At 45.6% G+C, this 27693-nt stretch overlaps 1 protein-coding gene across 1 annotated transcript; it reads right to left on the bottom strand.

The window, feature by feature from the left end:
- Positions 1–27693, bottom strand: DNTTIP1 (deoxynucleotidyltransferase terminal interacting protein 1). The gene is made up of 13 exons (XM_061577963.1): positions 27199–27693; positions 27001–27071; positions 12207–12303; positions 11313–11411; positions 9613–9690; positions 7872–7931; positions 7619–7680; positions 6943–6988; positions 4974–5032; positions 4052–4112; positions 3084–3155; positions 2598–2653; positions 1–1610 (listed from the first exon to the last, which is right to left on the bottom strand). The coding sequence occupies exons 1-13, from the start codon at positions 27250–27252 to the stop codon at positions 1502–1504; spliced, it is 924 nt and encodes a 307-aa protein (XP_061433947.1). The 5' UTR covers positions 27253–27693; the 3' UTR covers positions 1–1501.

Here is a 27693-nt window from a genome sequence, read left to right as displayed (position 1 = left end):
TTCAGAAGTTGAAGAAGTCATTTGTTTATTGTTGCGGGAATTGAGACACCAGATCCTCGAGTGCAGCGCTTCTCAAACTTATTCCACGGCACTCACGTTCGAGCTCACTCAATCTTCACAACACACCGAACCAAAAACGTCACTGTGGGCCCGAGTGGATGGGTGGGAAAGCGCTGTAGCGGAGAGAGAATTCAGAATCCCTGGCTTTTAATCTCATCAGAAATCTTTGACAGAAATGTGCGCAATTGCGCGCCTCCGTGTCTGAGTATATTCCTGTCCGTCTCTTTGCGTCTCCATGTCTTGGTGCGAGTGTATTCATGTCTGTGTGTTTTCGTATCTACGAGTCTCCATGCTCTGCGTTTCTGTCTCCGTGTCTGCAAGTATATTTGTATCGGTGTGTCTATGTCTGAAAGTGTCTCTGTGCATCTTGCTATCTTTGTGTGTCCTTGTGTCTGTGTGGGTATATTAATGTTTGTGTGGGTGTATTAAAGTCTTTGTGCATCTCCGTGTCTCTGCATGTCTGTGTCTCCATGTCTGTGTCTCGTTTGTCTCTACATCACTGTCCATTACCGTGTCTCCGTGTCTTGAGTATTCACGCATGTGTCTATATCTTTGCGTGTGACTCCATGTATTTGTGTCTCCACGTCTGTGTGCGTCTCTGTGTCTGCACAATTGCGCATGCACAACCAAAGGGAATGAGAGGTTGAGAGGTCTGGGGGTGGAGGATGACAGCTGTCTGTTGCTCTCTGCCACTACCAATGGGGGGGCTGGAGGTGAGGAGTGGGGGCTTGAGGTTCTTTCCCTTTCTTTAATTCCAAAGCCAGCGTGGCACCATAGCACACCGATTGTAAACCACTGCTCGTCGTGTGTATTAACGCGTCTTCGCTTACCAGTGTTACTTTGTTTTGTGTTAGTTAGCTCTATATGGCGCCTTGAGACATTGTGAAGGTTCGTAATAACTGCAAATGATTATGATATAGAATGGTGTATATATATGTTTCTGAGAATTCAAGTTTCAGTGCAGAGATGTATAGACAGATTTGCCCCTGCTCGGGTTCAGCCCAGACAGTCTGGGAAACGGCATCTGTGTTCTGGTGGCAGGAATTGATTGCATGACATCTCGAACCCGTGTCATATTGAACTTTATTCTTGTGAACTGCACAGTTTTGATAGGCCTAAACTGGCTGAGAATGTGTCTGGGTTTGGTCTGCAGAAAAGGTGGCAACCCTGTGTATGGGAAACAATACAAGAGGAAGAAATGTGGAAACAATACAAACGAGACAATACAATATTGCAAAAAAAGAATCGATTCTTGATGTGCATCGTGAACTGATTAGCGACAATTGCATCACTGCATGGAGGAGAGTGAATACTTTCATATCTCGCCTTTCTACCTTGTGACCACCTCATCTCTGAACTGTCTCATCTCTGCAGTGGTTCCCTTGTCCATTGTGTGCCTGCACTTTGTCTCATTTGCTCGATCCCGTGCCCTGCACTCCATCTAATCTCGGTCAGTGCGCGCAGCCTCCATGCAGCGCCCCATCTTGTCCAGCATCCAAACTGGCACAGAGAATGGTTTAATCTCGTCCGGAAGTAGCTCCGGGCAGTTCCTACACAGGGCACAAAGACAGGAGTAAGGGCGCTTAGTGTGAAGCGGCACGGAGTAGGGACATGCTTATGTAGTTACCGCTAGTGCTGTGTTACTTTAAGGATGTGTTACTAGTAACGTGTGTTGGATCTGGGGTAAGCGTAAGGTTAGTGTTCGTATTAGGGATCGCACCGGTGTTAATCTTAGCAATGGCGACAGTCAATATTAGGCAAGTGTTCGAATCACAGTAGTGGTTGTTGTTAGTCATATTAGGGTTAGTGTTGCAGTTAGCGTTCATAATATCATTAGGGTTGGAGATCATTACAGAGATAGTGTTAAAGTTGTGTTCGCGTTAGTATTAATGTTAGAGTTAGTCATGTTAGAAGTTAGGATTCTAGCGAGTGTTTACTTTAGCTTAATGGGTTATGGTTATGGATGATGCTATTCCACCAAATGAGGAACCACTGGGAAAAAAAGTCTTTTGTATTGCTCCAGTATCTACAACATGCGAGAACAATCAACACGCAGAGCCTGGGCATGGCCGAGCAGTGAGCCACCTCGTGAGTGGGGCGTGGAGCTGCTGAGCAGACTCACATTGACAGGGGGACGTTTTGCATCTGAAGACCAAGTCACCGTGATTGCCAGCTCAAATGAGAATTAAGGCACATGGTGCTCATCTCCTGCGTACAGCCCCACAGAGCCAGGGCTGTAAACATTCCAGTAGCAGGAACGAGTCTCTCCATAGACACAACCACTGTTGACTCGTTCACAAAGAGCTACTCATTTTATTGACCCCACGGGGATGATGAGCTGAGTGAATCCACCAATCAGGATTCAACTTGCAACATTCCAATTGTTGAAGACTTAGTCTTATGAGTTCATATGGGGTGGTGCTCAGGTTATGAGCTAGCATTGTAGGGTAGGTGTCTACTCAGTCTCAGGGTTAGTGTTGATGTCAATGTTATACGAGTTAGGGTTCAGGCCGTCTAGAGCCCCGGGGAACACTCACCTGTACTCATCACTCTCGACCAACTCACGGATATCTTGTTCCAGAAGCAGATATGCCTAAAGACACACACAGACATGCACACAAAAATTAACAGTCTGTCCCTATCTCAGTGTCTGTACACGTGTATATTTGCATCGCAGTCTGTGTGTGTACATGGGGAGTGGTGGCACAATGGTTGGCGCACTGCTGTATGAACTCAGTTCCATTCCCGCTCACGGCCAACATCGCTGGCGAATATCTAAACTGGTCCTGAGCCTCCCTTAGGTCGACCTCGCCTTAAATGAGTACCTGGTGCAGTGTATAAACATCAGCACTGACGAGACAATGGCGAGTGGGCATGGCATTGGCCACCCACCCCCTCATTTGCCGTGCTGGCCTTTATAGGTGCTCACAAACAGCACTTGCCCCAACAACATGTTAAAGGCTATAGAGGGTCTTTGTTTTTGTGCCTGTAAGTGTATGTCCGTTTTTGTACAAGCATCTCACCATTTTTCCCCCTGTAGCTGGCATGTGATGTCTCTCTGCCAGCCAGTGCTTGTCTTGCGTGTCCGCTGCATACTGTCACACACAAAGATCTCTGTTAATTCCTACGTACTGGTGAGCAAGTGCAGTTGGTGAATATCGATTAAGACCAGTATTGCACCAGAGGGGGGTGGTTTGGCCAGCACCATGGCAAACTACATTTGTCTTTTGAGTGTTAATATTTGCACACTGCACCAGTTAACCCTTTAAGGCTGAGTTGACTTAGGGGAGTAGCATATAGTCACAGCACTTGATTCACAATTTGAGTTCGTGACTTCAAATCCCCGTTGATTTAGCTGTCATCATCATTTCTCTCGAGTTGATCAAATGTATTCCCCCACTATTTGGGAAGTGTGATTTTTGACAACTGTTATGGTCATCATTCAAACATCATCATCATCAATATCAATCTGAATCAGCATTATCATCATCACGATCATTATTGTTAATCATTATCAATCATCCATTTTCATAATTATAATCATGGCCAAACATCCCAATATAGAACCACAGAACTTGGGCAATTGTTGGTATTGCGGCTTTTGGCTGACTTCCACTTAATTGTGGATTCCCGCACCTCCACGCAAAAAACTACGCACGTTACAAGCTCTACTGCAGTGTTGTCTTTGCAAATTCGCAAGAACGACGATACTATATACATAAATCTAATGGTCACCATTGCATTTATTATTACAATCAGGAGCAGTGAAATAATTATCATCACCATAATCATCATCGTGCACAGGGTTTCTCAGGGTACTCTGGTATATTCTCTGGTATATATTCTGGGATATTCTCACATAACTCATTCATGGAAATGACCAAACGCCCGAAGGCAGGAACATAATGAACAGCAGTCTTGAGTCTCAGGGAGACATCCCTTTGTGACGTAAATAAATAATTGCCATTCTTCTTATAAGGATGATGCTTACCTTAAACACATCTGGATGTTTTATGTAAATACGGCCTCTCGTTCCACCCATACCTAGAGCTCTGATACAACCACAAGGATACACACACACACGTGTATGTCAAACAAATACAACCTCAAAATATTTGTAAATAACACTATGGTCTTAAAAGTAAAATATATAGCAGGTGATATATCAGGCAATGGCTCTTCAACAAAGCACATAAATCAAAGGCCAGATTTACACATACACAGGCACAGACATATCTGTGTGGCATGTGTATGATGTTCTCCCCTTGTTCTGCACTGGTTTTCTCTAGGTTCTCCCGTTTCCTCCCCATAGCTAAAACAACCGATACAACGTAGTTGATATTCACAAAAACTTCCCAATGTTGAAAAATAACCTGAAAATTACTCAATTCGGATGTTTCATAGCAACACCACTCTCTATTGCGAAAACTCGGCAGGACCCGCCTGAGAAATAGTCTTGAAACTCACTAAGGCTTTCACTAGGTAAAGAAGCATAATAACAAGTCAGTACACATGTAACGGTCTTCACTATAGTCAATACATTATGATTAGAAATGTACATCCTTACATGAAAATTACCTCTAACTGCAGTCAACATCTTCTGCCACTACTGTTATTGCTGCTGCAGCAGCTTTTGTTACTGCTGCTAATTTTGTTGCTTGTGCTACTACTGATGCTTCTGGTGTTACTGTTGTGGCAGGTGTTGCCGTCTTTGGTACTGCTGCTACTCTTATACTGTTGCTGCTGCTTTTGCTACTGCTTGTATTGCAGCTGTACCTGATGCTGTTGCTGCTGTTGCTGCTGCCGCTTGCATTGCCACTACGGCTTGTATTGCAGCTATGTGCAACGATTGCTGATACTGCTTGTATTGATGATGGATGCGATGATGTATGTGCTGCTGTAGCCAGTTATACTTGTTAGCTCGAGATCCCAGGACAAATGTGGTCGATTCCACCAGGCGAGAGGAGTCCCACTACAGACACAAATACAGATCCCCCACACAGCATCAGTAATTGCTGGGACAAGTGATGTTAGCGAGCACCTCTTAAGGCCAGCACCAAAACCGTTTGCACCTCTTAAGGTCGGCACCACAACCGTTTTCCTCCCCAGTGCCAATGTTCAAGCAATGCACCAGATGCTCATATAAAACTGAAATAACCAACAGGATGCCCAGGATAGGTTCAGATAGCACTTGCTGTTGGCCAAAGGTGGGAGTCAAATGCAGGTCACTGGGTTTAGCGTGAAATTTGCGAACTACCAGTAATACCCCTCCACACAAAAACACAGATATGCAGACGCACGTGTATACAGCAACATAGCTGTACAGAATGCTGGGGAAAGTGAGAGCACCTACGAGGGCCAAAACAGGGTGGTGTATAAAGCACCACGCCTTTGTGTCCCCAGTGCTGATGTTCACCACACACCACAATAGGTCAGGACTGGTGCTAGAGGGTGCTAGGGTGAGCACTGCACACGCAGACGTCCCTTTGACCCACCCAAGTTGATTCTGCTTAGCGGTGATTCACCGCTACTGTGCCCCCCCCCAACAGCTTCACTGGCCCCCTCAACCGCAAGAGGCTGGAGCCGGTCATGCGCCAGGTACTCATCTAGGGCTTGCTTAGTCGACCTAGGGGAGGCCCCATTTCCACACATAGCCTAGGAGATGAACCACCTGACAGTGGTCATTTAAACAATAAATCACTATGACTTTGAAACAGGCATGCAACTACACAGACACAACAGCCGCCTTTCGCAACTCGGTCAAAGTGAAGTCACCACAGCGCTTGTGCCAGGCCAGGTGCACACTGAGGCCACATGAAGTGTCAAAGGCTCGCTGACTGGAAGTCACAGGACAGAGTCAGATGCCATGGGTTGACCGAGATGACTGACAGATGCACCACCTGAGCCCCCTACTGTGCCAACTTGCTACATTTTAGCTACCTGCCACTCCACTCATTGTTGCGAGCATTGCTCCCTCTGCCCTCCACTGTTGTTGGAGGGTAACTGCCTCCAACTGCTCAGGAGTGTCCTTCATGAGCCTCCTCCAGAGGCTGATCTTGACACCCATGGTACCAGTTTTTTGGAAAGGCCACTCAGCTCCACATTCTCCTATACCGCATCAGTTCGTCTCTTCTCCGGCTCGTGCCGCGCCCATTTAGCCCCCTCAATCCTGATAAACAGAAGCTGCTTGGGCATACGGTGGTTGGGCATGCAGGCTACATAACCCAGCCAGCACAGCCTCGTCCGTCGGAGCAGCTCACTCATGAGAAGGATTTGTGATCTCACACCATCCAGCCTGGTTAAACTCAAGATGGATCGTAGTCGGGCCAGCTTGAATGTTTCAAACCGACGCAGATTTTTTTTTTAGAAGGGTCCATATTTCATAAGCATAGAGAAATGAGGGCGTGACTGTGGCCGAGAAGACCCAAATCTTCATGTGGAGCGACTGACCAGGTAGCTTCCACACAGCGTTATGCAGCTGACTAAAAGGTAATGCCGCTCGGCTATTTTGGATCGAGACCTCTGCTGCCAATCCAGAGCTGGTCATGCACACACTCCCCAGGTATGGAAACTTCTCCACTCTCTCTACAACTGCCCCATCACTCATGGGAAGTTGAGGGCGTGGAATATTGGAAGACACAAAATACCCAGGCAGGTGCTTAGTTTTGGTAGGGCTCTTAGTGGCACGCTCCAGGTTCAGCAGCAGAACTTCCAACTCCTTCTCAGAGTGAACAGCAATCACCACATACACAGGTGCACAAACACAAAGGCACACAGACAACAAGTAGTGCAGAACCAAGTGCTAATTTAGAACACCCATCAAGGCTGACATAGCTAAATTTAACAAATCTCTGTCATAATAAACAAGAAAATAAAAAATACCTTGGGGCCTTCCTTGCGCACGGGCTCATTCAGTTTGATTTTTGAGCTGTACATAGAGACAGAGCAAGGTTTCAAACATCACTGACCACACGTTCAATATTAAAAACAATATAAAACAGCTGGCATCCCTTGTTCAATATACACGTACATGACAGGCACATTTATATACATATATAAAGTTATATATGTAAAAAAATACAATAGTTACACAGACCTACTGGCCTCTTGATGCGATATATAGGCTTTGTTCAGGTGAATAAAGAGCATATGTAGATCTGTGTTGAAATTGTCACAAAGACCTCCTGTGTAGTATTCTATGAGCCACAGGGGCAAGTGCTATGAGCGAACACCTTGGAAGGCCTACACACAAGGGGGTGATGTGGTTCGCAACACATCCGGCCGCATGTCTCCCCGTTGTTGATGTTTACACACCACACCAGGTACTAATTTATGGCTACGTCGACCTAGGGAAGGCCCAGGACTGGTTCAGATATTCATCACCGATCAAACTTGGGTTGCGAGTATGTAGAGTAGTATACTAACCACTGTGGCACTGCTCCCCAATAAAGAATAACACACAATCAACTCTCACATACTGTATTTGTTTAACACTGAACACTGCATTACATGTTAGTTGTTCCATCTACAGCCGACACAGCTCACACACTGAGCTTACACAGAGGTGCTGGGTGCCTTGCGCTCATACGATGTGAAGTGGCTTGGAGGACGCCCCTTTCTCTGTGGGCACATCATCATGATCAGCATCATTAGCACTATCATCAGCACTATCATGAATTGTGTCGACAGCATCATCACCATTATCACCAAATCCACCACTGACACCACCGCTGTCACCACAAATACTATGACCACCAACACCACCACCACCACCCCCTTCACAATCACCACCATGGTGAGGTGACACTTACCTTCCTGGGTGTTGATTCTGACTTCACAGACTCCTGGACATCATTGCTCAGCTTTGGCCTCTAAAGCATGAAAACAAATGTTAGAAAACACATCAAGATGATATGGGTCTATAGTAAAATATATTTAATAAAGAAAATTAACAATAACTATTTTAAGAGATTGTTATGGGTCTAACACACAGGTTCACAAGTTTGTGACGTTACAGGTCCCAGCCTGGGACCCACAACTCAGCCCCACCCATTGTGCTTTCTCCTTACATCACAAATTACATTGGATTTGGTTTCCTATGACATCATCCTGCAACATTATGTGGAATTGATAACATTGAAGGTAGATATATTCTCCATCAAAGGATTCCAGTACCCTGATCCATAATAAATAATAACACAAAGGTAAAGATCCCCGTTATATCCTAAACAGACTGTTCAGGCAAGTGCTGTTCGCGATCACCTATAAAGGCTGGCATGGCACAATAAGGGGTGGGTGGCCAGTAGCACATCCAGCCATCCTTTGTCTGCCAAGTGGCCATATTTACACACCGCACCAGGTACTCATTTGAGGCTGAGTCTACCTAGGGGAGGCCCAGGACCGGTTCAGATGATCGTCACTGATATTAGCCGTGAGCGGGGATATAACCTGGGTCGCCATATTCATAGAGCATAGTGCAACTACTAAACTACAGCTCCTCATATAAGAAATAATACATCCATACATACATATACCATGGGTCGGCAACCAAAATAACAAGCGCCATTTTTCGAATTCGGTAAAACACTGCGTCACCACTCCACCCCAAACACACATGCCCGTTCTTTTACAAAAACCTGTGTAGATACATACACACAAAACCACAACCAGAATCTATCCACACAAACTCTGATTTATCTGCAGGCTAAATTGCTCCAATACCTTGTTAGCAGATGCCATGCTGTATCCACTGCTGGATTAAGGCCTCCCCAAGCCATTACCATCTGTCATGGTTCATCACTCGACCTCCGCGACAGATGCCCTCTCGTTCATGTTCCCTCTATGGGCTGCCACTATCATTAGTCTCGACCATTGACCAAGAGAGCGGACGGCAGACAACCACCATGGAGAAAGAGCGATGATATCGGCTAATGTGCGGGAGACATGTTATGACATTGTAGAAATGATGTAGACGGCACGGGTGGACCTTGATCGAGCATTGCAGAGACAATGGATGATGATGGAGACGATTCTACTTGCGATAATATAACTTTATTTTGCATGGCCTATGTAGAGCACCTGTTAGAGACTCAGCTCTAAGTCATTTAGCCACTCAGTTGGTTTATCGGAAATGTTGAATTTCAGATACACTAGCCCACTGCATGTACATGTCAGGAAGTGCGACGTGATAAGGTCCAGGATTTGGAGTTTGCAGTCGCACATAGGAGAGTCTGGTGATAATTTTGACAATGGTGGTGATGATGGTCATGAAGATAGTGGTGGTGGTAACGATGATGGGTAATAATTGTGGAGATGACTGGAATGATGATGATAGTGCTGGTGGTGATGATGATGATGTTCATGATGATGGTGGTGGAGATGATGAGAGAAGCCATGTTGATGGTATGTGATTCCACATTGCTTTTTTTGTTTAGTTTGTTGTCCTTCCACGCACCTCCTATTATCACCGTTGGCAACGTACGGTACAAAATAAGTTGAACGCATTGGATTTACCTGCATATTGCCCACACTCACACACACATACATACCTACCTTGGCTGCAGTAGATTCTTTATGATGCTGCTGGTGTTTAACACTGACTTTGCCTGGCTCCTGGTACATCATCTTGGCCTGCAGAACACACATACACGCACAGTGATGGCTTCCTTAACATACACAATCATTGTTTTGAGAACAATGCACTTGACATTTAATGTATGGCATTAACTGACAATAGTACAGAAAGCCAGGAAACCAAAACTTTCCATATTCCCATAAAAAAATCACACAACCTATCATACCCTTGGCTATAAACATCTCACAATTCGCCAGCATTTATTTAAATAAGCGTGACTGCTGCTGAGAGAATGAATGTCAAAATCAACCCCAATCTTTGCTTGTGTTGAACCAAAAAAAATGCTCGTTACTTTTGTGCAGGAAAAACGAATATAGGAAGGAGGCGTTATTTATCGTATTAATATTCTCCACAATAACGCTTAATGATTAATGTTTGTTATATATTGTTTTGTCCAGGCCATCCTTTACCCTCCAACACCTCGGAAAACGGGGCACTGACTTTAGATGAGACAATACGAATAAGGCAGTAAACACGACGCAAAAAAGTGAATTGATTAATGACGAGATGGAAGGATGAGATCAGTTCGTGAGGTGCTCAATAAATCGTGACAGGCGGTGACAATTTGGGGAGACTTTCATCCAGTAGTAAATTGACCATGGTTGATGATGGCAATGACTGAATCACAATGACAAACTAAACTAAACAATGATTTTTATGGGCTAAGGCCCACTGAGCTATATTGCTCTTTTTAGTATTGACGTGGCCACAAATAATAGCGCAACAAAGTGGCTTATCATGTGAAAATTTATAGCAGCCAAATATTCTAAACACGTTTCGCAATATGGAGGGACCTAGGGAAAAATCCACACGACCACAGGGAGAACATGCAAACTTCAAATATACAGCAGGCATCAGGATAGAATCCAAGACTTCCTGTATACCAGGCGAGGTAGTTGACTTCTTGCCACCATGGCGACAAAATTGGGATAATTAATCGAATCTCTGGGGGTCAATCGTAGTTTTTCTGCCACATAGACCTGTTTTCATCTCAAGACAATATTCATATCTACTATAATCACCCAGGAATGTCCTTAACGCTCGTGACGTCCCTCCACGTCGACCAACCCCCCCTCATTAATAATAATGAACACGTGGCGTCCTCCAAATGGACATCCCCCTCCATTAATAATAATTAGCGGGTGACGTCACTCCACATGGGGGGGGGGGGCGAGGCGCCTCCTCCCCCCTCCTCAGCGTCAACTTACAACCCTCAGTACAAAGGCAGAACCCTCACGTCACGCGATCTCCGTAACGCTATTGAGACATCAAAGTAAAAAGGACGTCATAATGAACAATGGATTATAACCTCTAAATGAAAAAAGTCTGTGTCACCGCAGCCTTACAAATTGCACACGAATGGATGAAATGAATATCATGTCGCAGTCTGCTTTTCGCTTGCAAGTTTCAGATTTACTGCAATATACCCATCCTTGGACTGGGCAACAGGCTAGTCATTTTAGAATTTCCACCACTTTCTCTGGAGGACTGTAAACCAGGGCCTCAATTGCTCACTTGAGCAGAAACTCACTGTGACGTTGTGAACCGCACAGCTGGAATCAAGACTGGTAGGAAAAGCAATGGAAGTGTGGAATCACGACAATGAAGAGAAACCCACCTGCTCGAGGCAGTTGCGTATTGTATCTCTCACCAGGTGAGCTGCATCTACCCCCTCTCCCACGTTGTCACGCACATTTTGAGCTGCTTTCTGCACAAACTGAGTGGGGAAAATGTAAACGTGTTAGCAACGCACAAATATCCAAACAAAGTGGTAAGCAAGTATCTTAAACATTCCTCCAGTCATTTATGGAAGCTATATTCAGCTGACAATATGCTTCAACTTGTGGCCCATGATGGCTGATAGACTGGTCTACAAAGCTATGGCCTGGTGTGATATCAGACATTCCAGGAGATAGAAGAGGCATCACGATGTAGTGAAATGAGAAAATGCAGACAAGAGAGAGATGCAGTGAGATTATAGATGAGAAATGGGGACTGAGATGAGAAGACAACTATAGATAATAGAGAAATAGCAAGATGAGATAAAAAAAACAAATGTTTAGTGCAACCGAAGATAAACGATGAGGCAGATTAAGATGTAATGACAGTGAAATGTGGTGAAAAAATAAGTGTTCAGACAAGGTAGTAAAGATAACAGGTGAGAGAGATGCATCCAGACAAGACATAAAAGAGAAACGAAAAGAAAGTTGCATTCATATTAGATGCAAGAGATATGTATTCCGATGACATAGATGATACAGAAGAAATGCATTCAGATGAGTTGATACGACAGAGATGCATTTACGTGACAGATATGGGAAATATATTCATCATAATAAAGATGGGCAGTTGGCTCAGCCATGGTACGAGCGGCTTATAATTGTAATGTTGCGAGTTCAAATCCTGGGTGGTCGGAAGATAAGCGCATCATCTCCTTTGGCGGATCTCAGTCAGTGGTGGAAATTGCTCATATCATGACAAGAGGCGGGTGGCTTTGTGGCTGTCTACTCACGTGAGAGTATTTGTTGAGCACAGCACGGATGTCGTTGTTGATGTACGGCTGCAGCACAATGCGCAGCAGTTCCATGGAGGTGGCCGGCTCAGTGAAGCTGTGGCCGGAATTGGGGACACGAGAAACGTTGAAGATATCACGGTGAGATCTCACACTCACAACAAAGGATCCTGGAAGTCCAGGTAATTATAACAACTCGGAAAGTGATAACAGACGACAACACCAACAACAATGCAAGTCACCTTTGCAATATCAAGGCGTCGCTTTAAATGCCTTGGCAACTCCGAACACCTTACATCACATCTGTGTCTCCCTTGCCCTTCCCCCAGTCATGCTTTCGTTCCTCTTCCCTTCTTGCTCTCCTTCACTGAAAGCAACTCCCACCGCACGTAAAACAATCACCTTCACTAACCTGCTCCCATTCCTCCCTTAAAACAACCCCCATCTCTTCTCCCAAGCTCAGGAGTCGAGAACCAAAATAACAAAGATATTTTTTTTTCGAATTCGGTAAAATATTTCAAGAGGCACAATGCATATGAATACGAAACGTGGTACTTCATAAATAACAACACAAAGGAGTCCTTAAAGAGCTGTGTGCGGCTCTGGAGCCACAGGATGCCGAACCCTGCTCTAGCCCATCCTACTGCTACTCCTGCCCCCGGCCAACAGCTACGACCAGGCTTACCCAAACCATCCTGAACCACTCCCACCTAAGATAGCCACCTCCGCCCGTTCGTCGTGGAGGTCGTCCTCGGATCTCCCATTAACATGCTAATTTCTGACATTAACATCAATAGCCCCGCTCACTTCGTTTATGACCCGTAGGCTACACCCATTTCAAACCTTTAAAACAGTCTGCCTCAGCAGCTTTTTTCTCTTTCTCAACGGTTTTATTAAACTTGATTCCTCTGTAGTGGTCAAATTTTGTAATCTAAATTTCGTCCACTTCCCGTTGTCCAATCAATCCCTAATTTTGCACACGCATTCACATCCGGAGACAATGCATGCCTGTATGAAAATCGGCATCAATTAATCAATTAATTCGCTCGTTTAAAGCAAATCATATTTTGTGTGCAAGCCTTATTCGACGAGTGGTTTGCCAACAGGTTTCGTGAAATCAAAAAAATGAATACCAACGTAGGAGTTGAGAGTTCGAAACTCGCCCGGAAAATGTTTTTTTTTAAGGTAAAGAGTAACATGAAATGCTTTGGCGTCTTACAAAACTTGTTAATTTATTTATTATGTTGTGCATCGAATGGGACAATTCATGGATAGGGTCAGTGATGTCATTTTTGCACAAACCCCATTTAAAGTTAACTTCTAACATTTTTCTTTGTTTTATCCATTTACATTTTCAATTTAAGTTGGTTGTGCTGGACACATCATTTCAGTGTTGGCCTTTCGATCCAAAGGTCAAAGGTTCAATTATCGGGTGTGAAAATTGTTTTTCACAAATTCAGATTTAAAGAACTTTATATAGATGTTTCAACTCTACCGTATTTAAGAGTCAGTTGGCTGTGGCTGATAAGTTGGTTGAGCTTTGCCAATTTGAGTTTTATCTTACCATTTTCAACTCTCAGGTCCACACTTCAAGCCCTAACTTATCGAAATGGAAACCAAGAAATCAAACACAAATCAAAGCACTACTGTGACGACAAATGCTAAGTAAACAACGGATCATGGCAACGCAAATAAAAAAGAAACTGCAACGCAACGAAAGCAACGGTTGGAAAAGGCTCCGAAAAAGTACAAAGAAAAGCGTGCAAATGAAGATGAAGAGGCAAAGCGCGCCAGAGTTGAGAAACGACGCAATCGTTTGAATGATGAAATGCCAGAAGCACGTAATGTCCAATTGCAACGAGACCGTGAACATCACATACAAACAAGAAATGAAGAAACACCAGAAGCTCGTGATTTCACATTCAATATCAATCGCAACGTCTTCAAGCACTCAATGCTGACATGACAACATTTGACAATGCAATCAATACATTCTGTGATTGCATCTGTCAAGTCTGCACCAAACGATGCTATCCAAATCAGATTTACAGAGTACGACGTAATGAAAATGCATTTAACTATCTACCAAACGAATTGTCATCAAAGCAAACATTGGAAATGTGTTCACGTTGCAAAACACACATCCGTAATAAAAGAGCTGCACCGCCAAAAGCTCACTCGAATAATTTGGATCCTGGTGAAATTCCAGATGTCATTCGAGTCTTAACACAGCCAGAACAACGTCTATTATCAAGAGTGATACCATTTGTGAAGATCATCAAATTCAGTGCAGTCTTCGGTCAATATGGCTTCCCTGGAAACGCAGTGCTATTTACTATGGACATCTTTGAAGTTACTGACACACTTCCACGAGCAATGGATAATACTGGAATGATTGTCATCACAGAACATCTAACGAATCTCAACATCACACGTGAATTCTCCATAAATCGTTAACGAGTTTACAATGCACTCAACTGGTTAATTCAAAACAATCCACTTTATCGGGATGTAACAATCAATGAAGAAGCAAACATCACTGATGTACATTCAGTTGCTATTCCTGCTCAACAACCAGTGGAGCAAAATCAGCCGCAAGAACCTGTAAACCAGGGGTCCTCAAACTTTTTAAACAGGGGGCCAAGTTCACTGTCCCTCAGACCGTTGGAGGGCCGGACTATAGTTAAAAAAACTATGAACAAATTCCTATGCACACTGCATATATCTTATTTTGAAGTGAAAAAACAAAACGGGAACAAATACAATATTTAAAATGAAGAACAGTAAAGTTAAATCAACAAACTTGCCAGTATTTCAATGGGAACTATGGGCCTGCTTTTGGCTAATGAGATGGTCAATGTCCGGTTCCATATTTGTCACTGCTAGTCGTAACAAGTGATGCAAGTGTGCATCCGTTAGTCTAGATCTGGTTGGAGATTTCAAATGTTTCATTCTGGAAAAAGTTTGTTCACAGACATAAGCGCTGCCAAAGATAGTTACCATTTTGAGTGCATGGTTCCTGAGATGAGGATATGTCTCAGAGGGGAAAAATGCATAGAAATTATGAAGGCTGCTTGACTTGAATGCGTCTTTCAGAGAGTCACAATTCTGCAGTTCAGCCAGTTCCATTTGGTAAATTGTATCCACATTTTCAATGTCAATAGAAAATGGGTTATGGAAAAGCTGTATGTCCTGTTCATGGAGATGAAGCTCTTTAAATCTAAATTGGAACTCCTTTTGCAATTTTTCCAGTGAATCCACACATGTTTTGTTTGGGAATGCAACCAATGGGTTTTCCGCTAACAGATTTTGAGTTGTGGGGAGATAGCAGAAGTTTTTCTCCTTCACTTGTTTGATGAGGAGGCCTAATTTTACTTCAAATGCTTTGACATGTGATTGCATATCACAGATGAGCTTCCCCTTTCCTTGAAGTTGCACATTGAAACTGTTGAGTAGCTCTGTTACATCTGTCAGAAAGGCAAGGTGCCATTTCCATTCTGCATCATTAAGCTCTGGTACTTCTTTGTTTTTTGAAAACAGAAAAGCTGTAATCTGTGGAAGTAAGTCATAGAAACGTTTCAAAACTCTCCCTCGACTCAGCCAACGGACTTCTGTGTGGTATAGAATATCTTCATAGTCAACATTTAGCTCAGACAGAAATTCCAGAAATTGTCTGTGGTTTAGTGCATGAGCTCTAATGAAGTTAACGCAAGATACCACAATTTTCATAACAGAGTCCCACTTCAGTGATTTACTACACAGCGCTTGTTGGTGGAAGAGGCAGTGTATGGCTATTGGATGAGAATGGTTATGTTTGTCTATCTCTTGGTTAATGCGAGCAATTACTCCTTTCTTAGACCCCACCATGCTAGGAGCACCATCAGTTGTCACACTGGCTAGTTTAGCCCAGTTCAGCTCCAAACCATTCACAGTTTGGCAAACCTTTTCATAGATATCCTCTCCTGTAGTTGTTCCTTTGATGCTTTGCAGTGCAGCAATCTCTTCTGTGACTTCGAAATAGTCATTCGTCCCACGAATAAAAATTAGAAGTTGTGAAGAATCACGAACATCATTGCTTTCGTCGAGTGCCAAGGAAAAATAGGAAAGTTTTTTGTGGAGTTTTGCGAATGCTGATGCAAATTGTCTCCCATTTCTTCAATCCTCCGTGTAATTGTAGGTCCTGAAAGACTCACTGTACTAAATAAATCGGCCTTCTCTGGACCCATCTCTTTGGCAACAGAAAGAAGGCATTCTTTAACAAATTCTCCCTTCACGAATGGTCTGCCAGTGCACGCTATTAGCTTGGCAACTTGAAAACTTGCTCGCAGTGATGAAATATGTAGCTGCTTCTGCTTCACAAAAGTATTTTGCTGAGTTGTTAATGTATTTTTCAGTTTTAATATTTTATCTTTTCTCACTTCTCCGACCAAACAATCATATTTATCTTCATGTTGAGTTTCATAGTGTCGACGTAAATTGTATTCTTTGAACACAGACACTATATTCTGGCATATCAGACACACAGCTCTTTCCTTGTACTGCATGAAAAAGTAATCATAAGTCCACTGTTCTTTGAATATCCTACACTCCGAGTAAATTTTTCTCTTTCTTGACATCATTGTTTCCTAGGGAGTCAAAATTGCTATTAGTAAAATACCAATATATATACAGCGCTACAAAAACAATATACCAGCAATAACTTTGCCCACACAGAGACATACAGACTGCACTGCCCATCAATGCAGTCTGATTGGGGGAACTCCGCTTTTACCCCAGGCTCACACTGGTTCGGGTGCCATTAAAAAGTTAATTACACCTGCAGTTTTGTTCACAGATCCCAGTGCGATCTGCGAACTCGCATAGGAATCTGATCGCATGGGGGAGAAGACCCAAGCGATCCGATTCCACTACAGGAAAAAAGAAGGCACATGTGCCTTTTTTCTTCCGAATCTAATGCAAGTTCAGCCATACAAGCATATGGCTGAACTCGCACTGCTCAGAGATCGCAACAGTATGAACCGGGGCTTACACAACATACAACATATAACCTCATACAACTGAATAGCAATCAGAATATAAATGCACTTACTGTCATTTAAATTGGGTTTCCTACTCCTCGGCTGTCTGTCACTGACCAACACGGGAAAACAGCAGGCAGCCCCTCCAGCCCAATTAGTGACCATGGGCCGGATAAATGTCCTCGGTGGGCCGCATGTGGCCCGGGGGCCGTAGTTTGAGGACCCCTGATTTAGGTTGTGAAGAGTTGGAACAAAGTATTATATGAAATAGGTTCTAGCATTCCTTTGTAAACTAAAGTCTCACAATATGAAAGGAGTGTAAAATAAAAATAAAAATCACGACGTTTCGGAGGCAACACAAGCTTCCGTCTTCAGGTGGTACCGTCACAGCCACGACAGCTGTATCAAGTAAATGAGAGATTGCAGGAGTTACCACTGCGTTTATATAATGGTTGGAGAAGGTGGTGGGGCAAGCGCCGCATACTTATTATTAATATGGTAAGGTGAGGCTTGAGACTAAGAATAGACTGCATAACAAAGGCTGAGCCTTTGTTATGGAGAGGTGTGGTTTGTGACTCAACCTGTAACAAGAAGACCACCACTAAACATGGTAAAACAGTAATGGTTGTCTGTCAAATAAGATTGGCAAATAAGTGTAGTTAAATCTTTTTTGCATGGTTAATCACATCTTTCCAATGATTACTCAGTTTGTAACCGTCATCACGGTTTAAATTATGTCTGTGTTTGTATATTTGTATGGCTTCGTGTACATACCTTTGATGGTAGCCAGGAGGTTTGCAGAGAACCTTGGTCTCGGAAAATACAATTTCATGAGAGCCCATCGAGTTGTAGCAATGATCGGCAACGGCCGAAGAATCAGTTCTGCCGTGTTTCAGATCTGACTTGTGCTCGCGGACACGATCAGAAACATGACGTTTAGTTTCTCCAATGTAGCAGTCACCACAAATGCAACTCAATTTGTAGACTCCAGGATACTGTAAGTCAGGAACGACATCCTTCACAGATGGAATCAAATCACGGATTTTATGCACTGTACTGAATCGGACTTGGATCTTATGCTTGTTTAGAATTTTGGAGATCTTTTTGGTCACGCCTGCTATGTATGGCAACGTGATAGTTTTGGTCGGAGTTTCATGTGGCTGTTTCTGTATGGTGGGAGAGACAGCTTGGTGGATAGTGCGGTCAGAGTATCCGTTCATCCTGAGGGCCCGATGTACATGTCTTAATTCACCGGCCAGGTGGTGTTGGTCAGCAATGCCATGGGCTGTGGTATAGCGTTTTGATGAGAGAATTCTTTTGAGATGAGTGGTGGTGGGAATCCGGTTTCAAGTAGGAATCTGTGTGGGTGGCTTTCCTGTAGACAGAATGTCCCAAGGATCCGTCAGGCCTCCTCTCAAACAGAATATCCAAGAATGGTAGTTTACCGTCTTTCTCCACTTCCATGGTGAATCTGATGGATGGGTGTCTAGAATTGATGTGGTCCAAGAAGTGGTTCAATGCTGGGAGGCCATGTGGCCAGATGACGAAAGTGTCGTCCACATACCTCTTCCACAAGGAAGGACGCAGGGTGGATGTCTGGATGGCGTCTGATTCAAACTTTTCCATGAACATGTTGGCTATAACTGGTGACAAGGGGGAGCCCATAGGGGTACCCTCATTCTGTTTGTAGAAGGTGCCATTCCAGGTAAAATAAGTGTTGGTGAGGCAATGCCTAACCAGCGCAGGTACATCAGAATTCAATCCATGTTGGACTAAGTCCTCAATTATTGTTAGGGTGTCCGGTACTGGGACTTTGGTGAACAAAGATACTACATCAAAGCTGACGAGGATGTCATCAGGAGATAGTACCATGTCATTAACCATAGGGACTAATTGGGTTGAGTTGAGTTGAGTACTGCCGAAGAGGTCTTGCCTGTGAAGGGGAACAGAGTATCTGATAGAAAACGGGCTAGTTTGTACGTAGGAGAGTTTATCGTCGACACGATGAGTCGTAGCGGGGTGCCTTCTTTATGGATTTTGGGAAGACCATAGAGTCTGGGAGGTCTAGCCGCCGATGGTTTTAGAGAGGGACGTTTGCTTGGTTCGATTAGGGAAGTCGAACTCGTGATGATACTGTTGGTTTTTGTCGTTAGGTTTTTAGTGGGATCGTTTTTAATTTGGAGTAACTCCCATCATTAAGAAGGTCCAGGATTTTGTTGTTGTATGAATCTTTATCCATGATGACCGTGGCATTGCCCTTGTCTGCCGAGAGGATGACTATATCATCTCTCTTTTTTTTTTTAGGTCCGCGAGTTCAGAGCGTTCGTTTTTGCTGATGTTACTTGTGGGTTTCTTAGCATTCTTAAGAATAGTAGCTATTTCAGCTCTTGCTACAAAAGAATTATCTCATCAAAACGCTATACCACAGAGCCCATGGCATTGCTGACCAACACCACCTGGCCGGTGAATTAAGACATGTACATCGGGCCCTCAGGATGAACGGATACTCTGACCGCACTATCCGCCAAGCTGTCTCTCCCACCATACAGAAACAGCCACATGAAACTCCGACCAAAACTATCACGTTGCCATACATAGCAGGCGTGACCAAAAAGATCTCCAAAATTCTAAACAAGCATAAGATCCAAGTCCGATTCAGTACAGTGCATAAAATCCGTGATTTGATTCCATCTGTGAAGGATGTCGTTCCTGACTTACAGTATCCTGGAGTCTACAAATTGAGTTGCATTTGTGGTGACTGCTACATTGGAGAAACTAAACGTCATGTTTCTGATCGTGTCCGCGAGCACAAGTCAGATCTGAAACACGGCAGAACTGATTCTTCGGCTGTTGCCGATCATTGCTACAACTCGGTGGGCTCTCATGAAATTGTATTTTCCGAGACCAAGGTTCTCTGCAAACCTCCTGGCTAGCATCAAAGGTTTGTACACGAAGCCATACAAATATACAAACACAGACATAATTTCAACCGTGATGACGGTTACAAACTGAGTAATCATTGGAAAGATGTGATTAACCATGCAAAAAAGATTTAACTACACTTATTTGCCAATCTTATTTGACAGACAACCATTACTGTTTTACCATGTTTAGTGGTGGTCTTCTTGTTACAGGTTGAGTCACAAACCACACCTCTCCATAACAAAGGCTCAGCCTTTGTTATGCAGTCTATTCTTCGTCTCAAGCCTCACCTTACCATATTAATAATAAGTATGCGGCCCTTGCCCCACCACCTTCTCCAACCATTATATAAACGCAGTGGTAACTCCTGCAATCTCTCATTTACTTGATACAGCTGTCGTGGTTGTGACGGTACCACCTGAAGACGGAAGCTTGTGTTGCCTCCGAAACGTCGTGATTTTTATTTTATTTTACTTTTTAATGTTTTTACCTACGTGACTTTACCGGAAAAAACCTAAGAATATGAATCATTGCAGTCACGAAAGCTTCAAATCTAGAATGAAAGGAGTGGTATCTGATTTGACAATAAAAAGGTAAGCTGTAAGGTCTTAGGCAATGTAGAATATGAGTGATATGGACTATCACGTATCAATATTAAAAAGCCTCGTATGAAATTATAATAAAAAGTTTACCATTTATCTACAAATTTTGATGACCAATTTTTACTTATCAGAAGTGAAAACTTAACAACATAAGTAATACGTATTTGAAGCAATTGAAACGCACATGTCGACTTGATTATGATAGGGACATTTTTTTCCATAAATAATAGATACAATAATTACAATTACAAACACTTGACAAATACCTTTGAATTTTTTTTTAACAAATCTACTACGCTTTTATCATATTTTGGGATAACCAAAGATATATTTTATCTCCATACTAGCTGTACTACCCGGCTTCGCCCGGGACTTGGTTCCACCACGGCCGGCCGCCTTTGTCTCCCCAGTGGCGATGTTCATACGCCACACCAGTTACTCGTTTTGAGGCTGAGTCGACCGAGGGTAGGCCCAGGACCGGTTCAAATAATCGTCACCGGTGGTGGCCGTGAGCGGGAATGGAACTCGGGTCGCCGGGTTCGTAGCGCGGCGCGCTAACCACGACACTACAATGCGTTACGCTTCCGTTGTAGGGTTTGTGCAAGGCGCGCCGATCCGTTGTAGGATTTGTGTGAGGCGTACCGATCCGTTGTAGGATTTGTGTGAGGCGCGCCGATCCGTTGTAGGGTTTTAGTGAGGCGCGCCGATCCGTTGTAGGGTTTTAGTGAGGCGCGCCGATCCCCCGCGCTACAATAATACTGTGTAATCGCTATAATTTTATTATCTACCGACCCAATAATAGTAATTGCACACATTGGGGGTGGCGGGGGAGTGAAGAGGACGTGAAACTTTGATGAATTTACCTCAGAGTCGCGTGGTGGGTGTCAAGGCCTAGTACCGTGCAGAGCCTCCGGCCTCGCCTAAATTGCCCACCCGGCTGAGGCTGGGTACGGGTGCCGTTCCCCCCCCCCCCCCGCGCTACAATAATACTGTCTAATCGCTATAATTTTATAATCTACCGACCCTATAATAGTAATTCGACACATTGTGGTGGCGGGGGAGTGAAGAGGACGTGAAACTTTGATGAATTTACCTCAGAGTCGCGTGTTAATGCGTGCGCCTATTTTTAACGGGAATTAAAAATGGCGTCCACCCCGCGGCGAATGCGTCTACCCGTTGCCAGGGGCAACCGCCGTCCAATGAAACTGCGTATGGTCCGGCGACACACAGACAGACAGACAGATTCACGATTTTATATATATAGATATATAAAAGGCAAAGTTGTGATTATGTGTCTGTTAAAAATGTTTAGTGTACTTCCCGACATACAATAAACTTGAAATTTGCTATGTGGGTACTTTCCAGACTGTACACCATGCAAAAATTTTAAAAATACACTTGGGGGGGGGGGGGGGAGCTAAACATTTTTTGGGGGGGGGAGCTAAATTAGAAGTTAAGTGTGAAATTTTGAGAGAGACAAGACACAGACACGGAGACACAAAGACCAACACACAAGCAGAGAGAGCCAACCCAGAGACACACACAGAGAGAAAACAATGTATTGTCTCTCTCTCTCAATTTCACACTTAACTTATACTTTAGCAATCTTTGGAAGAACGTAATCAACCAGGTTATGCGTTGTGTTGACCGACTCTCTGTGTTACATGTGTAGAGGTGATACGCGCTGGGATTAAGGATCGTATGCACAGTGCGTGATGATTGGCTGTGTAGGTGGCGACGCGCGCTGACGGTGGAGGATCAGGGGTCAGCGCGGGGTCGTGGGTTACGGGGTACCGATTGGCTGTGGGCGGTGACGCGCTGAGAGGGAGTGATCAGGTGGCAGCGCAGTGTGATTGGTGGAGTAATGTTAACACGCGCTGGGGAAAGCGGATCGTAGAGAGAGTGCGTCGTGATTGGGTCATTAAGGAACGACGCTCACGTCGACGCCGCATCAGCTCCGTCCCTCGCGAGCAGGGGCTATAAAAGGGGATGCACACAGGCGTAAGGGCAGTGTGTAACCAGCGAAGAAGGAAGACGGGGATGAAGACCTAGAGCCCTGCGGTGCCTAGCCCCGCTGTCCTAAGGGGACCGGGACTCTGTGTAACCCAGAGGCGAGTGTAGTGGGTGTAGCCATAGGTCTACACGAGCCGAATGTACTATGTGTAGCCAGGGCATAGGGCTTACACGAGTCGAGTATATTGTGTGTAGCCAGAGGCATAGGGCTTACACGAGTCGAGTATATTGTGTGTAGCCAGAGGCATAGGGTCTACACGAGTCAAGGGTATCGGGTGTAGCCAGAGGCCTAGAGCTTACACGAGATTAGTGGAGTGTGTCGGAGGAAGAAGAGAGACCACACGTTGTATTGTGATACCTAAAGGATTTAATAAAAGTGTGTTACCCGTCAAGAAGTTCCTGCCGTCAATTCCCATACTTCAACTGGTGTCAGAAGTGAAACGGTCCTCCAAGCATGGATACAAGGAGGAACCGTCGGACCCACGGGATTGACCACGAGGACAACCTCGACGACGCGGGCCAGCGGGCATCAGGGGGTGAGGAAGAAGAGCTGCCCACGGGGCAGGATCCACCGACGGCGCCGGTCGAGCGACGGGGGACTGACACCGTGCTTCGCGAGGCACACTCCCGTCTGGCGGAGCTGCTGCTCGCCGCCGCGTCCATCTTGGCGGAGATCAGCTCGTCGGGAGGAGCGGGGACGGCGGCCGACGTGCTACAGGGTCGCCCTGCAGATTCCCGCCAAAACGATTTGGCGATTCCCGCCATTTCATCCGCTCCAACTTTTGGCGGGAACGGCCATCACCACGTGGCAGCGGTTCTCCATGCGCGGCCGCTGACGTCACCAACGCGCGCGGCGGACCGCCATCACACACCCGCCACTGGGGCCGCCATCTTACACACCGACGGGGGGGCAGAGAGGAAGCACGAGGAGGAGGACGACTTTATCTTTCAGCAGCGCCTTCCCACGTTGTCAGCATTCAAGGCGGAAGGCGGGGATTAGAGCCAATTTCAGCGCAGATTTTTGGCGCATCAAGAGATGTCCGCCTGGTCCGACGCTACGGCACTGCGGGCACTGCCTGCCATGCTGGACGACAACGCGCTCGCGGCCTTCACGTCCGCACGCAGGTCGGACCGCTCCACGCTCAAGGATGCGCTGGCTCTCATGGCCAAAGTCTACGGTCCTCCCTCGGCGTGCCGCCATCATTTCTACGCAAGACGGAAGGCGGACACGGAGACCGTGCTCGCCTACCGCACGGCGTTGCTCGCTCTCGCTGACGCCGCGTTCCCTCGTATGGACGAGGAGGGCCAAGATGCGATGGTTTTGGAGCAGCTGCTCAAGTTGGCGCAGGACCTGGGGGTCCCCATCAACACGGCCGACGACACCGATATTTCTTCATTACGGGTCGCCACGAGCATGCAAGCGCACGAGGTCCTTCAACGGAAGCAGGGGGTCGTCTGCAACGCTGCCGTGCCCTCAACTCCGGGTCCGGTTGACACCGTGCCCCAAGTCGTCAGCCCACGAGAGGACGCGTTCATCGCGGGACAAGCGGGGGACTGGAGGTCGGGGGGTCGTTCGCCTCTGCGAGCGGCCCGCAAGCTGGAGCAACCGAGATCTCCGACTACTGTCATCACCTGCTATAACTGCGGCCTTCGTGGCCACGTGGCCTCCGGTTGCCGCGCCCCACGTCAGCGCGCCATGGGACCTCGGCTGGACGACGACCAAGGCCCCAAGTCATCACTGCAAACCCCGGTGTCTCGGAACTGACTGCTGCCGACCACCGGCGGCCGGATCTTCACGGCGGGGCCGGTCCTTCCAGGCCCGACCCGTGCCGTCTAGAGCTGCCGGAGACACCGGACGGTCGCCAACGTCCCGTTCCATACGACGGACCGGCCAGACGGACTCGCGCTAGGTCGCGCTACTTTGTGTAACCTACCACGTGCGGAGTCGAGGCAGCCGGAGCGCCTCGGCACTGCGTGGGTCACAGTGACACTTGGCGCGTTCGTTTTACGGTGTTCGCTTTTATTGTGTTGTTCGTCGGGCTGTATATTGCTTCATATTTAAGGTTGTGTTATGTTGTTGTTGTTGTGTTACGGGGCACACTGGGATGTGGAGTTCTTTATTACTGCGTTGCGTTATGTTGTGTTGTAGGTTAACAGCCGGGCCGGCTGCAAGCTATGTGGGAGGGGGTGATGTAGAGGTGATACGCGCTGGGATTAAGGATCGTATGCACAGTGCGTGATGATTGGCTGTGTAGGTGGCGACGCGCGCTGACGGTGGAGGATCAGGGGTCAGCGCGGGGTCGTGGGTTACGGGGTACCGATTGGCTGTGGGCGGTGACGCGCTGAGAGGGAGTGATCAGGTGGCAGCGCAGTGTGATTGGTGGAGTAATGTTAACACGCGCTGGGGAAAGCGGATCGTAGAGAGAGTGCGTCGTGATTGGGTCATTAAGGAACGACGCTCACGTCGACGCCGCATCAGCTCCGTCCCTCGCGAGCAGGGGCTATAAAAGGGGATGCACACAGGCGTAAGGGCAGTGTGTAACCAGCGAAGAAGGAAGACGGGGATGAAGACCTAGAGCCCTGCGGTACCTAGCCCCGCTGTCCTAAGGGGACCGGGACTCTGTGTAACCCAGAGGCGAGTGTAGTGGGTGTAGCCATAGGTCTACACGAGCCGAATGTACTATGTGTAGCCAGGGCATAGGGCTTACACGAGTCGAGTATATTGTGTGTAGCCAGAGGCATAGGGCTTACACGAGTCGAGTATATTGTGTGTAGCCAGAGGCATAGGGTCTACACGAGTCAAGGGTATCGGGTGTAGCCAGCGGCCTAGAGCTTACACGAGATTAGTGGAGTGTGTCGGAGGAAGAAGAGAGACCACACGTTGTATTGTGATACCTAAAGGATTTAATAAAAGTGTGTTACCCGTCAAGAAGTTCCTGCCGTCAATTCCCATACTTCACATGCATTACATTTCCAAATTTTACTAAGTTTGTTTGATTGAGTGTGTTTTCTCTCTCTCTCTCTCTGTCCTCGTGTTTTAGTATTTCCTGCAGTCACGAAAGCTCCAAATCTCTCATTGACATGCTAATTTCTCTACCCCCCCCCTCTCTCAGTATTTAAGGCCTCGACACAGAGGCGTTGTTTCTCTGTGTGCCTATGTGTGTTTTTTTCTGTCTCTGTTATCTCTCTCTGCTTATGTGTCTGTCTATGTGTCTCCATGTCTGTGTTTTGTCTCTCTCTCAAATTTAGCAATCTTTGGAAGAACGTAATCAACCACGTAGGGTGTTGACTCGTGTTAGCCGACTCTGTGTTTTGTTTTCTCTTTCATTTGTACCTGATGATGATTGCTTGTGTTGTAATCGAAATGTCATATGCTATTATTTAATTTATTTTTTCTCTCTACGTGACTTTACCGAAAGAACCAAAGAGTAATTCCTGCAGTCACGAAAGCTCCAAATCAAGTATGTACAAGTAATTTATGTACTCATCTTCCCTTCGACTAATATACTGTCACCAAGAATAGAAGTTGCCATAGGAAGGTGAGAACAAATAATGGGTTTAGGTATACTTTTCATCACTTTGCAGTCAACTGTTCTTAAAAAAGCAGTTCAACACGGATACGAGTAGAAAGCGCTAATACTAAATTAGTAATTATACTCAAAACACTTACAAATGTTCTACACTTTATGGCAAACTTAAATGATATCATTATCAACATTTGCCCTTCTACTACTAACAATTGACAATAATTTTGACGTACATTGTATCACACAAATAAACTTTTATCAAAATCAAAAATTTTAAAGCAACTCATTATGCATAAAATACTAAAGGAGCGCTCCACGGTTTTATGTATGAGTTACAAATGTCCAAAAATATTCTGATCAGCTGGTGACGGCTGAAAAACAATTATTTGTTACTTTTTAGTGCACTTAAAAAAAACGTTCGTTTAAAAAAAAATTAGGGAGTTTATTTCAGCCTGATGACGACCGCTTGCTTTGCGATCGAAACGTCGTAGTTTCTTTTTATTTTCTTTGAACCTATCTACGCGACTTTACCGAAAGACCCAACGTTGCATGCCGAGTGTGACGATGTCTAAACGGGGGATATCTCTGTATTATCCCTCCGCGAGCCCCTCAAGTAGATTCAGCGCTCGTAAACGATGTGGTAGCCGATCGTGAGTCGAGTCGGGGAGTCGGGAAACCCGACACCGCCCCAACAGCCTCCCCCCCCTCTCACCTGAGCCCAATTTGAGATCGCCGACCCCTCCGTGCGATCTGCCGATGCTTGATCATAATGTTCCACGGCTTCTGCGCACAAACAACAGGAGCCCGTCGCAGGCACCAGAGGTCAATCACGAGAATCTCTCAATGTGCTCGTACCTGGTTGAACAAAGGACGCCTTATCACAAGGAATGACGACTGAACGGCATCTTACCTTTTCGAATGAAGTTTTTTGCTCGGTCGACGCAGTGTCCTCTACAGGATGCATCACAACGTTGTCGTGGTGGCTTCAGAACCTATCGACAAGTAATGTTAAAGTGTAATCGCGGAGATCGGCCGAGGGGGCGGCCTACCACGGCAGCGCGACTAGGCAAGCGCGGGGGTCTGGGTGAGGCCTCCGCAAGACAACGCGTCAATGTTCGTACGATACCATAACAAACTACGATAATAGTCGACCACTAATATTGCCGAGGGGTAACGATTATGATGAAAGACGAATAACGTTATGTGTTAAACGGGAAGATGTTTTCAAGGGGAAGATGTTTCACACAAAGATGATTCGAGGGACGATACGTTCAGGCAATAACAAGAACGTCACGTTTTGTGGTGACGTCACGCGCGTGCTCGGGCGCGATGACGTCATGCGCTTGACGTACGTGTTGCCTGACATGGTACTGTATGTACATTATGTATGTTGAACTTCTTCGCA

The sequence above is a fragment of the Lethenteron reissneri genome, chromosome 8, assembly GCF_015708825.2.
Source record: "Lethenteron reissneri isolate LAM-NWPU_2019-01 chromosome 8, ASM1570882v1, whole genome shotgun sequence".
In the NCBI taxonomy this organism is placed as follows: domain Eukaryota; kingdom Metazoa; phylum Chordata; class Hyperoartia; order Petromyzontiformes; family Petromyzontidae; genus Lethenteron; species Lethenteron reissneri.
Note: the sequence above shows the minus strand (reverse complement) of the source record. Positions and strands in the feature narration are given on the sequence as shown.

Excerpts from the sequence above, each read along its gene's own strand:
- DNTTIP1 (XM_061577963.1), bottom strand. The coding sequence starts at position 27,252 with ATGCATCCTGTAGAGGACACTGCGTCGACCGAGCAAAAAACTTCATTC. Across the intron at positions 9,691-11,312 it reads TACGCAACTGCCTCGAGCAG|GCCAAGATGATGTACCAGGA; the intron begins GTGGGTTTCTCT and ends TGTGTTCTGCAG. Across the intron at positions 7,932-9,612 it reads AAGAATCTACTGCAGCCAAG|AGGCCAAAGCTGAGCAATGA; the intron begins GTAGGTATGTAT and ends TTCATGCTTTAG.